Here is a 13,632-nt window from a genome sequence, read left to right as displayed (position 1 = left end):
TGACCCAGCCAGGGGTCAAGTGATTGTACGCCCTCTTCATCGCAGTCCCAGTCACAGGCCTTACAGGTGTCCCAAACAGGTGTCCATGATACACCTGTTTCTCCTAGTTTTCCATCAGCGGCTGGAAAGTCTCATGTACAGCAGTATGTAGAGGAGTCCCACCAAGGGGCTGAGCTACAAGCATTCCTTGAAGATGCTCAGTTGTTTCAGTCCTCTGACGAAGAAAGTCATTTCACAGGCTTTCCCCCCACTTACTTTTCACCAGAACACTCTGAGCCAGGCGAGCCAATTCAAACTGGCTCCAAAAGGCCGCTGCTTCCTTTAGGCACATACAGGGAAACAGTCTCTTCTCATGATGATGATGTCCTTGATCTGACGTGGGGCGAACAAGGAGATCATCATAGGCAGGAAGAAGAGGAGGAGGAAGAAAAGGAGGAGGAGGTTGCAGAGCACCCTTAAAGGGGGAGAGGGAGGAAGAGGGTAAAAGCTGTCCATACTCTGCATTCTTCACGTACCAGTAAGGCAAGTCATAGTCATCCATCGTCAGAAGCTGTCACCATAGCTATGCCTCAACAACCGCGGACCGCCACCACGAGCACTAGCTCCAGAGCACCTTTCAGCCCAGTTAGATGTTCGCTCGTGTGGGCAATTTTTAATGTCCATAATGATGACAACACTGGTCATCTGCAAACTGTGTGCTCAACACTTGAAACAAGGCAAAAACCCAAACAAACTTGAAACAAGTTGCATAAGCACACATTTAAAAAGCCATCACCCGGTAACCTGGCGGGAACACCTGGTCAAAGCACAGAGCTCTGTGCGACCACCTCCGCCCAAGAAGCAAGCTCAAACTGCTTGATCCTCCTCTGCTGCCTTTCCTCCTTCTGCCACCAAAGTTACCGATGCTGCTGCCAGCAATTTAAGTGGGGCATGTAGCCGAGCATTACCTTTTTCAGGCTCCACCAGCGGTGAGCAGGAGCTCCAAATCAGATCGGCTGCTGTTTGTTGCATTGGTAGCAGTCAAGACCAGGCATCATTGCCATCCCCCACAACTTTTACCCCATCGTCCAATCTTTCTGTGGTTAGCATTAGCTGCATCCAACCTTCCATCCCTCATATGCTGAAGCGCAGGAGGAAATATGGCCCAAATGACCCCAAAACAAAGCTAATCAATGTGGCAATTGCACAGTTAATTGTGTTAGAGCTCCTCCCTTACCGGCTGGTGGACTCCAATGCATTCCATTACTCATTCCTCTGCGGGAAACCACAGTACGTTAAGCCTAAGCGACAGCATTTTGCAGAAAAATGTGTTCCTCCTTTGCATGACCACGTACAGAGCAATGTGTCCATGGCCCTGCAGCACTTAGTTTCTGGCAAGGTGCACCTGACAACGGACAGATGGTCGAGCAAGCATGGAGTGTGAAGATATATTTCCTATACAGCTCACTGGGTAACTTTGGTGGCAGCAGGTGAAGATGCAGCTGCAGCAAGGCCTGCTTACCTACCTCCAGAGTACATCGCCATGCAATCTTCCCCTCAACCTCCACTTCCACCTCCTCCTTTGACTCTTGTGCCTCAACTTTTTCCTCCAGGGACACTTTGCCAAGGAGACCCAGCACCTTCCATTCAACAGCATCTGTTCACTGCCAGCAACCTGCAGTTTGCTATTTCGGTGCACAATTCAGACGTTGCCACGCAGTCCTGAGGTTGCGAAGCCTGGGTTCCCTCAGCCTAATGGGCGCAGCCATTCTAAGTGACTTGCGGGAGCAGGAGGACATATGGCTAACTCCCAACAGACTTCAGCCAGGCAAGGTCGTGTGTGACAATGGGGCCAATCTGCTGGCAGCCTTGCGTTGAAAACTCACACACGTACCTTGCCTGGCTCACGTCATGACTCTGATAGTACAGCACATCCTTCGAAATTACCCAGGCCTCCAGCCGCTGTTGCTGAAGGCTAGAAAGTTGTCAGCGCATTTCCGCCGGTCATACAAAGCCAGTGCCAGATTGGTGGATTTACAGCAAAATCTCAACCTGCCAGTGCACCAGTTAATTTCTGATGTGACCACATGTTGGAACTCCATCTTTTACATGCTGCAGCGGCTAGCTGAACAACAGAAAGCGATGGTGGATTACGTGGCAGAGTATGTTCGTTTCAGACATATACCTATACTACCTTTCCTGGCTGCAATTTAAGAACTTGTGCACTGTATTGTCACCTTTTGAAGAAGCGACCAGGATGATCAGCAGAGATCAGGACAGTGTCAGTGACACCATCCCCATCAGATGCCTGCTGGAACAGATGATGGTGGATTTCGGGTACGACACAGAGCAGACGCTACATTAAGAGATGATGTTCCAAATATCATCTCAGACATGCGTGCCTACTAGGCATAGTGCACCACAAATCCAGGATAAGGAGAAGGTGGAAGAGGATGAGTAGGACATTGCAGGCATGGGATGACAGCCTTCATGCACAGGTGCATAGCCAAAGATCCGCGCATACAACACATAAATACAAAGACTGACGACTATTAGAGTGCTACATTACTGGATCCACGTTACAAGCCTGAGATACAACAACTCATCTTGCCCCAATACAGGGGACCTAAAATGCAGCACTACCAAGAAGTGCTTCTAAGGGACTTGTGCTCAGCCTTTCCGGCTGCCTGCAGCAGCAGGGATCCTTATGACAGTTCCACCAGCTATGGGAGCCAAACATCTGCCTCTTAAGCGGCATGGGTGGCAGCAGCAGTAGAGGTTGTCTAAGCCAAACTATGCAGGCTTTTTTTTTTAGTGGAAGCAAGCCGCCAGTCGTGCAGGAATTGCCAATGACACTCAGCAGCGCAACTCAGTCATGGTGCAGGAATACCTGAGCTCTACATGGGACATCTGCAACCTGCAAAGCCAGGACCCACTGGGCTACTGGGTATCCAAATTTAAACAGTGGCCAGAGCTGGCAGAACATGCCATTCAGATCCTTGCCTGACCAGCCGCAAGTGTGTTATCTGAAAGAGCGTGCAGTGCAGCTGGGGGCGTAGTGAGTGTCAAGCGGATTCGGCTCCCTGCAGAAAATGTCGACCGAATCACTTTTGCTAAAATAAATAAGGCTTGGATCCGCAATGACTTCAACACCCCCTCTGCAGAGTGTACTGATTAGTTGTCAACTGCTGCATGGCCTGCTGACACCTTGATGGGAAGAGCATGTTCACAGCCTTCAGCATCTCCTTCTAATCCTCCCCCTCGTGGCCCTCTACTCTGTCCCTGAGGTTTATAACATGCAATGGAGCTGTGTAACTGGCTAATTTTGTTTACTGAGCACCTCCTTCAGGGCCCTCTGCCTCTATCTATTTTAAGGCCTATATCACTTGTAATGGAGATGTGATTCATAATAAATATTTGTATTTTTTGTAGAGAAATACATACATTTTTCTGTCCTTTTGGATAGCTAGCAAGTGGTATCAAAAATAAATATCTGTATTTTTTTTACCGAAATACAGCAATTTTTTCTGTTTATTTTGATCGATTGCAAGTGGTATCAGAATTAAATATCTGTATTTTTTTTAAAAAAATACAGACATTTTTATGGCTTTTTTTGATAGAAAGCAAGTGGTATCAGAATTAAACATCAGTATTATTTTAACTGAAATACAGACATTTTTCTATTTATTTTGATAGATTGCAAGTGGTATCTGAATTAAATATCTGTATTTTTTTTACTGAAATACGGAAATTTTTCTGTTTATTTTGATAGATTGAAAGTGGTATCACAATTAAATATATGTATTTTTTTACAGAAATACAGAAATTGTTATGGCTTTTTTGATAGATTGCAAGTGGTATCAGAATTAAACATCTGTATTTTTTTACAGAAATACAGACATTGTTATGGCTTTTTTGATTTTTGATAGATTGCAAGTGGTATCAGAATTAAACATCTGTATTTTTTTACAGAAATACAGACATTGTTATGGCTTTTTTGATAGATTGCAAGTGGAATCAGAATTAAACATCAGTATTGTTTTTACAGAAATACAGAACATTTTCAGATTATTTTGATAGATTGCATGTGGTATCAGAATTAAATATCTGTATTTTTTAACAGAAATACAGACATTTTTCTGTTTATTTTGATAGATAGCAAGTGGTATCAGAATTAATTATCTGAATTTTTGTTACCGAAATACAAAAACTGTTTTGACTTTTTTGATAGATAGATAGCAAGTGATATCAGAATTAAATATCTGTATTTTTTTTTTACAGAAATACGGACATTTTTCTATTTATTTTGATAGATAGGAAATGGTATCAGAAATAAATATCTGTATTTTTTTACTGAAATAGAGAAATTTTTGATTATTTTGAGATTGCAAGTGGTATCAGAATTAAATATCTGTATTTTTTTACAGAAATGCAGAAATGTTTCTGTTTATTTGATAGATTGCAAGTGGTATCTGAATCAAATATCTGTATTTTTTTACCTAAATACAGAAAATTTTATGGCTTTTTTGAAAGATAGAAAGTGGTATCACAATTAAAAATCTGTATTTTTTTACAGATATTCAGACATTTTTCAGTTTATTTTGATAGATTACAGCTGGTAAAATTAAATATCTCTATTTTACCGAAATACAGAATTGTTTCTTTTTATTTTGATAGATAGCAAGTGGTATCAGAATTAAATATCTGTATTTTTTTACGAAATACAGACATTTTTCTATTTATTTTGATAGATTGCAAATGGTATCAGAAATAAATATCTGTATTTTTTTTACCGAAATACAGAATTTTTTCTGTTTATTTTGATAGACTGCAAGTGGTATCAGAATTAAAAATCTGTATTTTTTTACAGAAATACATAAATTTTTATGGCTTTTTTGATAGCAAGTGGTATCAGAATTAAATGTCTTTATATTTTTACCGAAATACAGAAATTTTTTAGCTTTTTTGATAGTTAGCAAGTGGTATCAGAATTAAATATGTGTACTTTTTTTTTACAGAAATACAGAAATTTCTATGGCTTTTTTGATAGATAGCAAGTAGTATCAGAATTAAAAATCTGTATTTTTTTTACCGAAATACAAAAATGTTTTTTGTTTATTTTGATAGATTGCAAGTGGTATCAGAATTAAATATCTGTATTTTTTTTTTAACAGAAATACAGATATTTTTATGACTTTTTTGATAGCAAGTGGAATCAGAATTAAATACAGAAATACAGAAATTGTTCTATTTATTGTGATACATTGCAAGTGGCATCAAAATTAAATATCTACATTTTTTTACCGAAATACAGAAATTTTTCTGTTTATTTTGATAGATTGCAAGTGGTATCAGAATTAAATATCTGTGTTTTTTTACAGAAATACAGAAATTGTTATGGCTTTTTGATAGATTGCAAGTGGTATTAGAATTAAATATCTGTATTTTTTTACAGAAATACAGAAATGTTTTTGTTTATTTTGATAGATTGCAAGTGGTATCAGAATTCAATATCTTCCTGATACCACTTGCTATCAATCAAAATAAACAGAAAAATGTCTGCATTTCTGTAAAAAAAATACAGATATTAAATTCTGATACGACTTGCTTACTATCAAAACAAACAGAAAAATTTCTGTATTTCTGTAAAAAAAAAAATTTGGATATTTTATTCTGGCTACAATTTAAACAAGCCATAAAAATGTATGTATATCTCTAAAAAATACAGATATTTAATAATGATTCATAATTCAATATCTGTATTTTTAGAGAGAAATACAGAAATCTTTATGGCTATTTAGATAGAAAGCAAGTGGGATTAGAATTAAATATCTGTTTTTTTTCTGTTTACAGAAATCAAGAAAATTTTATGGGTTTTTGGATAGATTCTGAGTGCTATCAGTATGTAATATTGTGGATAAATATATACATTTTTATGGCCTTTGTGATAGATTTCAAGAGGTATGATGTAGGATACCTCTTGCAATCTATCACAAAAAAACTAAACATTTCTGTATTTATAGATAAAAAATACAGATATTTTATTATGATAGCACTTGGTATCTATCCTAAAACCCATTAAAATTTTGGTATTTCTCTCCAAAAAATACAGATATTTCATTCTGATCCCACTTTGCTATATATCTCCAAAGCTATATTTCTCTCCCAAAAATGTAGATAATTAATTTTGATAGCACTTTGAATGGATCCAAAAGACCAAAAAAATTCTATATTTCTCTCCAGAAAATACAGATATTTAGTTCTGATCCCAATTTGCTATATATCCCTAAAGACATAAAATTTGATGTATTTCTCTACAAACAATACAAATATTTAATTCTGATAGCACTTGTCTGATAGCTTTTACACTGTCCATAGAGGTGATGGCCTCAACCTCCAATGCGCTGTACATGCTGTATTTTACAAAGTTACAGCTACCAGATAGGAAAAGGCAGTCCCCTACACAGCAATGTCCCCAGTAGCTACTGCTTCTACACTGTCCATATAGGTGATGGCCTCCACGACTAATGCCGTCCTTGCTCCGTCTCAGGGCCCACCGCCTCCTCCTCCCAGTACCCAACTCTAGATGACCGTTAACAATGCTGTCCACACTTCGTCCCAGGGCCCACCACCTCCTCCTTCTGCTGTTACTAATGTTGCCACCTGCCCAGTACCCCACTCTAGATGTCAGTTACTAATGCCATCCACACTTTGTCTCAGAGCCCACCACCTCTTCCTCCTGCTATTACTGCTGCCTCCTGCCCATTACCCAGTACCCAGCTGTAGATGCCAGTTAAAAATACTGTCCACGACGCATTTTAGTAAGTTACAGCTAGCAGATAAGAAAAGGCAGTCCCTTGCACAGCAATGTCTTCAGTAGCTACAGCTTCCACACTGTGCATATAGGTGATGGCCTCGACCACTAATGCTGTCCTTGCTTCGTCTAAGGGCCTACGGCCTCCTTTTCCCAGTACCCAGCTCTAGATGCCAGTTAACAATGCCATCCAGACTTCTCAAGGCCCACTGACTACTATTTCTGCTGCCACATGACCACTGCCCAGTACACAGCTCTAGATGCCAGACTAGACTCAAGCTCAACAGGGTCTTCTTTCCCCGCTGATTCTGCCATGCTCATTCCCTTTCATGTGCTTTCACTCGATACCAGGCCCTGAGACGGAGTGTGGAAGGCATTAGTAACTGCATCTAGAGCTGGGTGTAGTGCATCTTTAATGACACCCCGAAGTGTGTAATGCAAGTGTGTAATCTGAAATTTGTGATTGAATGTAGAAGGCCATGTCTTCTGCTTCATCCATCAGTACCACACTTTATCGGACTGAATTTCTGTGTATGTTACCCTAGAACTGGGAAGTATATGTTGGGGGGATGAGATGGGAGACTCCGGTATGTTTAACGGGAACCGAGAGGTCCTTGATGACCACATTGAGCCATGAAGTTATTGAGCTCAGCAGACGTCCAGAGACTTCTCCACAACAAGTATGTGGCCATCCTGGGAGACTCCATTCAAAGATCCATCAAAAAGGATCTTGTGAAAATACTGCAGAATGATGAGTTTCGGACTGAAAAGCAGCTGAAAAGGAAGGCTGAGATGTCATTTGCAAACCACACGGGGGATCTCTGGGTGAAATGCACAATGGCATCATTTACCGCCAAGTGCGTCATTACAGAACTGACCACCACCTTGTACGCTTCTGTTTCCTGACCCGTGTCTCTTCGGAGTCCATAGAGAGCGTGCTGGCCAACTTCGAACATGGCCCTCAGCCCGACATTGTCATCATCAACTCGTGTTTATAGGATGTTATCAGGTATCATGAGCAATCACTGCAAATGTACAAAACCCACCTGGACCACCTGTTTATTTGGCTCACCGAGGTGCTGAGCCCCAAATGTCTGGTGATATGCAACATGTTCATGTCTGTTGGATTCAAAGCTGGTGAAGTGCTAGAGTAGTGCTAGAGTACCCAATTCCTAATGTGCGCTGGGACATCATAGAAGGGAATTTCTACAGCTCCACTCAGGCAGATTTGCACCAATCTGATGTGATTGACATGCACTTCATCTTATGCTTCTAGCTGTGCTCCAGGGTTAAAGATGCCACCCACTCGAATCAGCTGGCTCATCGGAAGTATACCTGCATCCTGATGGCTCGTATTGATCAAGCCTGGGGCGTGCAGTAGGAACAGCAGGAAGAGGAGGCAGTGGGCTCTGAGCTGGAGCGTGGACAGCATTGGTAACTGGCATCTAGAGCTGGGTACTGGGCAGGCGATAGCAGTAACAGCATGAGAATGAGGCGGTGGACAGAGCAAGGATGGCATTAGAGGTTGAGGTCATCACTTATATTCACAATGTAGAAGTTGGAGCCTTTGGAGACATGAATGGATGAACAAGATTCCAATCTGTCCCTACCTACTATGTAGCGAAACCACATGAAAGGGAACAGACTTGGCGGAATCAGGGGGGACTGATTCCCACTACCCAGTACCCAGCTCTAGATGCCAGACTAGACTCAAGCTCAACAGGGTCTTCTTTCTCCACTGATTCCGCCATGGCCGTTCCCTTTCATGTGGTTTCGCTACATAGTAGGTAGGGACAGATTGGAATCCCATTTATCCATTCATGTCTCCAACAGCTACAGGTTCTACACTGTCCATATAGGTGATAGCCTCAACCTCTAATGCCGTCCTTACTCCTTCTCAGGGCCCACCACCTCCTCCTCATGCTGTTACTGATGCCGCCTGCCCAGTACCCAGCTCTGGATGCCAGTTACCAATGCAGTCCCCGCTCTGTCTCGGTGCCCACCGCCTCCTCCTCCTGCTGCTGCCACCTTTCAGTTGTAGAGCTGTGTAGCTGCCTAATTTTTTGACTGAAAGACCCCCCTCAGGGACCTCTGCCTGTACTCTGAAGCCTGTGTATGGCTTGGACCAGAGGAACCCCCCTTCTGGCATTCATCGCCAATGTCATGCTTGTCATTGTGCCAGCTAGCAATATACTTTACATTTCTGCTGCTTCTGGGAGGCCAACAAACTGCAGATGAAAACCCCCAGTACTGCCACACTGATAGGTACCATTGCCTTTGCCTAATGTTTCAGCTAAGTATTGTAAGATTGAGAGTTGGCATTCATGTCATCCACTTCATGATGCAAACTAGTTTCCTACCGCTTCTGGCATTACAGACCACAGCAACAGTGCTGGCGCACAAATCATCTTGGTCTGGCCCTTCTACGTTTAATCACAAATTTCAGATATTTGTATTACAAACTTCTGGGTGGCATTGACGATGGACTACACCCAGCTCTAGATGTCAGTTACCAATGTGGTCCCCGCTCCCTCTCAGGGCCCACCGCCACCTCCTGCTGCTGTTGCTGCTGCTGCCACCTGTCAGTTCTTCATTCAATAAATTGTATTACACACTTCTGGGTGGCATTGAGGATGCCCCACACCCAGCTCTTCATGACACCAATGCGGTGCCCACCGTCTTCTCCTCCTGCTGTCGCTGCCGCCTGTCAGTACTCCATTCACTAAAATTGTATTACACACTTCTGGGTGGCATTGACAATGCACTACACCCAGCTCTTGATGCCAGTTACCAATGAGGTCCACGCTCCATCTCAGGGCCCACCGCCTCCTCCTGCTGCTGTTGCTGCTGCTGCCACCTGTCAGTTCTTCATTCATTAAATTGTATTACACACTTCTGGGTGGCATTGACAATGCACTACACCCAGCTCTTGATGCCAGTTACCAATGAGGTCCACGCTCCATCTCAGGGCCCACCGCCTCCTCCTGCTGCTGTTGCTGCTGCTGCCACCTGTCAGTTCTTCATTCATTAAATTGTATTACACACTTCTGGGTGGCATTGAGGATGCCCCACACTCAGCTCTTCATGACACTTACCAATGCGGTCTCCCTGGTGATAGCTGACCAGAGGCCACACACTGCTACTGCTCTCGGTGACCCACGCTCCATCTCTGGTCCTCCATACTTTTGCCTAATTTCACTGCGCTACTTCTTCACAACTTTATGGGTGGGATTCCTTACACATGTCATGCAGATGATGCAGCGCCACCCTTTCTCAATTACCTAATGTTTATACTGCCTTCTGTACGCTGTCTATCACGCAAAAACCCTATTTGCCTGCTGTCACTTTACCTACCATTTTCTGGAAAACCACAAGGTCTGTGGGAAATTTTTTATTTTTCCCTTGTTGCCAGTGTTCTCCTACACATACTTAGCAAATTTGGTGGTTCTAACATGTATAGGGGCTTTGCTAATAACTGTTTAAAGTCGGCCTATTGACTTTAATAGAATTTGCGAAATTGCTTCGCCGAAATTTCGGGGACCCACCGGAAATTTGGGAAACTTTCGCGAGACTGTCAGAGGCCTTCTTGCTCATCTCTAGTTATTAATTCTATGATCCACCATAACCCACAGATCCTTTTCTATTTCTGATTCCCCCTAATGTAAACCCCTTAGACAGTATGAAGCATGCATCTTGTTAGCCTCCAAGTGCATAACTTTACATTTATCTATAATAAATGTAATTTGCCACTTGGCTGCCCAGTCAAACAGTACATCCAGGTCTGCTTGTAGATTATAAACATCTTGTATGGACTTTATTCTATTACATAGTTTGGTGTCATCTGCAAACACAGAAATGGTACTTTTAATCCCAAACTCTGTATCATTTATAAAAATGTTAAACAGTAAAGGTCCCAACACTGAACCCTGGGGTACACCACTAATAACCTTGGACCATTCAGAGTATGAATCATTAATTACAACTCCCTGGATGCTGTCTTTAGACCAGTTCTCTATTCATTTACAGATTGACTTTTCTAAACCTATTGACCTTAACTTGCATATTACCGTCTGTGGGGTACGGTGTCAAATGCTTTGGCGAAGTCTAATTACACTATATCAACTGCTATTCCACTGTCTACCTGTTTACTTATTTCCTTATTTCATAAAAAGAGAGTAAATTTGTTTGACAACTTCGATCTTTCTTGAAGCCATGGTGACTCTCACTTATAATATTATTTTCTAGCAGAAACTTCCCTAGGTGGTCCTTTATCAAACTCTCTAGGACATTTCCAACTATGGATGTTAAACTAACTGGTCTGTAGTTACCTAGTAATGACTTTCTCCCTTTTTGAAGATAGGGAGCACATTGGCCTTACCCTAATCCATCAGTACCATGCCAGTGACTAAAGAGTCTCTAAAAACTAGAAATAATTGCTTTGAAATAACCGAGTCCAGCTCTTTGAGGACACATGAATGAAATCCATCAGGTCCTTGTCAACCTTAATTTTGCACAACTGTTTCTTAATCATATCAATTTTGAGCCATTGTGATTCATTTAAGGCAGTGACATTGCTATTATCAATTTGGACTTGAGCTCTGCCATTTTCCTTTGTTCACAGAGCTAAAAAAGTGTTTAGTAAGTCCGCCTTTTTTTATCACCAGTTACCAACCCAGAGACAATCTTTTAGGGGCCTACATGCTCAGATCTAATCTTTTTGCTATTATTATATTTAAAAATTTGGGGGAGGGGGTTGCTTTACTTACCTTTGCAATCTGTCTTTCATTTTGAAGTTTTGCACATTTTATCTCCTTTTTACATCTTTTGTTATATTCTTTATAGTTTTCAAACAATGAAGGTGATTCTTTCATTTTTTTTTTTTTTTGGAATGCCCTTTTCTTGTTTTTTATGGCTTTTTTAACATCAGCTGTGAGCCACATAGGATTTATTTTTAGCCTCTTAAACTTATTACCCATTCAAATATATTTTTGTAGAACAGACTTGAAACATTCCCATTTCTTTTCTGTGTTCTTTGAGGACAATATTGTCTCCCAGTCCAAGTCACAGAGAGTCGCCCTTAATAAAGGAAAATTTGCTCTCTTAAAATATAATGTTTTTATCTTTCCTGTTTAGGGCAGCACGGTGGCTCAGTGGTTACCACTCTGGCCTTTGCTGTACTAGGTCCTGATTCAAATCCCGGCAAGGGCACTTTCTGCATCAGGTTTGCAAGTTCGCCCCGTGTCTGTGTGGCTTTCTTCCGGGTAGTCCGGTTTCCTCCCACATCCCAAAAACATGCAGTTATGTTTATTGGCTTCCCCCCCCCCACAAAAAAAAAAATTGACCTTAGACTTCGTTAATGACATATGACTAAAGTAGGGACATTAGTTTATGAGCCCTTTGAGGGACAGTTAGCATCATGACTATGGACTTTGTACAGCGTTGTGTAATATGATGGTGCTATATAAATACTGGATAATAATAATAATTTACAATAAATTCAATCATAACTGCTACCCATTTTCTTTTTAATATGCACATTTGTTATATGCTCTGCATTGTTAGAAAGAACTAGGTCCAGCAGAGTATTTTTTCCAGTTGGGGCTGCTATAAACTGTACCATAAAATGATCTTGTAATAAATTCACAAATTTCCTCCCCTTTGCTATTCCTGTAGTGCCATTACTCCTTCATCTAGTCCAGCTTTTCCAGTAAAATGCTCTAAAAAATGAATAGTGTTTTTTAGTCCTTCAGGTGTATTGTTACCTGCTAGGAATTTCTGTACTGGGCTCTAAACAAAAGAGCTTGACTTTTGGAAATTTTAGACATAGGGACCCAGGCAGAATATTTAGAATATGGCCCAGAATTTTCTGATGGTGGCCCTAGCTGTTGGTCTAGAGCTGAGATTTAGTAATTCCAAACCCATTCAAATAAAATTTTATCTGCAGTTGCTTCTAACATCAGAATTTTGCATTGTTCTAATCTTTTGTGTAAAACTGTTACCTAGACAAACAGTGCCTACTAATTTTATAGGATGGGCTTTTCATTTATTTACCTTAGAAACAAAAGTACTAAACAAACTGCTCAAATGAAGGGGGCATTATATATGCTTCAAAATGTGCTAGGTTAACACCTCTACTTACAAAAAATTTATCCATGTGCCCTACTTTCCAAAAATTTTACCATTGTGCCCTTTGAGAGTTTTACCCCTCTGACTTGGAGTTGAGTGCATGCTATGTTAACTATCTGATTAACAATTTTTAGTCCTCTTCTGCTATTAGATGTATTGGTTGGTTGAAATTGTTTTACAGTATAAATGTTTAAAAAATAGTATAACTTACAAGTCTTCCTCCAAAGACATTATAATATGTATCGGACTTCAATATGCTTACTGCTGCCAGATCCAAGCAGACTAATACAAATGCAATAACACTGAAGAAAGCAGTAAGAATGTTCATAGCAAGAGAGCCCTTAATCTGGAAAAGACACAAAACACAGTTCAAATAATTAATAATTAATAAAATAATAAATTAATTAATATTAATCATATATAAGCATTTACTGTGAAGGGTCAGTTCACCCAACATTTTTGTTTGGTAGACTCTGGAAGGTCTGCTTGAGAAATTCTCAAGTCTACATACCTACTAAACATCATTATTCTGGATCACCTTTCTTATAGTGACAATAATGGACCATACCTGCCCAATGGGTCAGCATTGGTCATGTAAAATGTGTTAGCAATAACAAAGATATGGCAAAAAATGGAAACAGTGGCAAATGGTCATTATTCTTAAACATTTTCCAACAATGAGATACAAATTCCACATCACCCGGGTCTTCTGA

The 13,632-nt window shown here is 40.8% G+C and overlaps 1 protein-coding gene across 2 annotated transcripts in view; it reads right to left on the bottom strand.

Moving 5' to 3' along the window:
• Positions 1–13,632, bottom strand: part of LOC140339584 (membrane-spanning 4-domains subfamily A member 8-like) — a 53,530-nt gene that overhangs the window by 24,410 nt on the left and 15,488 nt on the right. For both annotated transcript variants that reach the window (XM_072424347.1, XM_072424348.1), the window contains one exon: positions 13,131–13,265. In XM_072424347.1, the coding sequence (XP_072280448.1) occupies positions 13,131–13,265 (135 nt within the window). The remainder of the gene's footprint in view (positions 1–13,130; positions 13,266–13,632) is intronic.

This window comes from Pyxicephalus adspersus, chromosome 10 (assembly GCF_032062135.1).
Source record: "Pyxicephalus adspersus chromosome 10, UCB_Pads_2.0, whole genome shotgun sequence".
Taxonomy (NCBI): domain Eukaryota; kingdom Metazoa; phylum Chordata; class Amphibia; order Anura; family Pyxicephalidae; genus Pyxicephalus; species Pyxicephalus adspersus.
The sequence above is the reverse complement of the archived record's forward strand: the minus strand, read 5'-3'. Positions and strand labels throughout refer to the sequence as shown.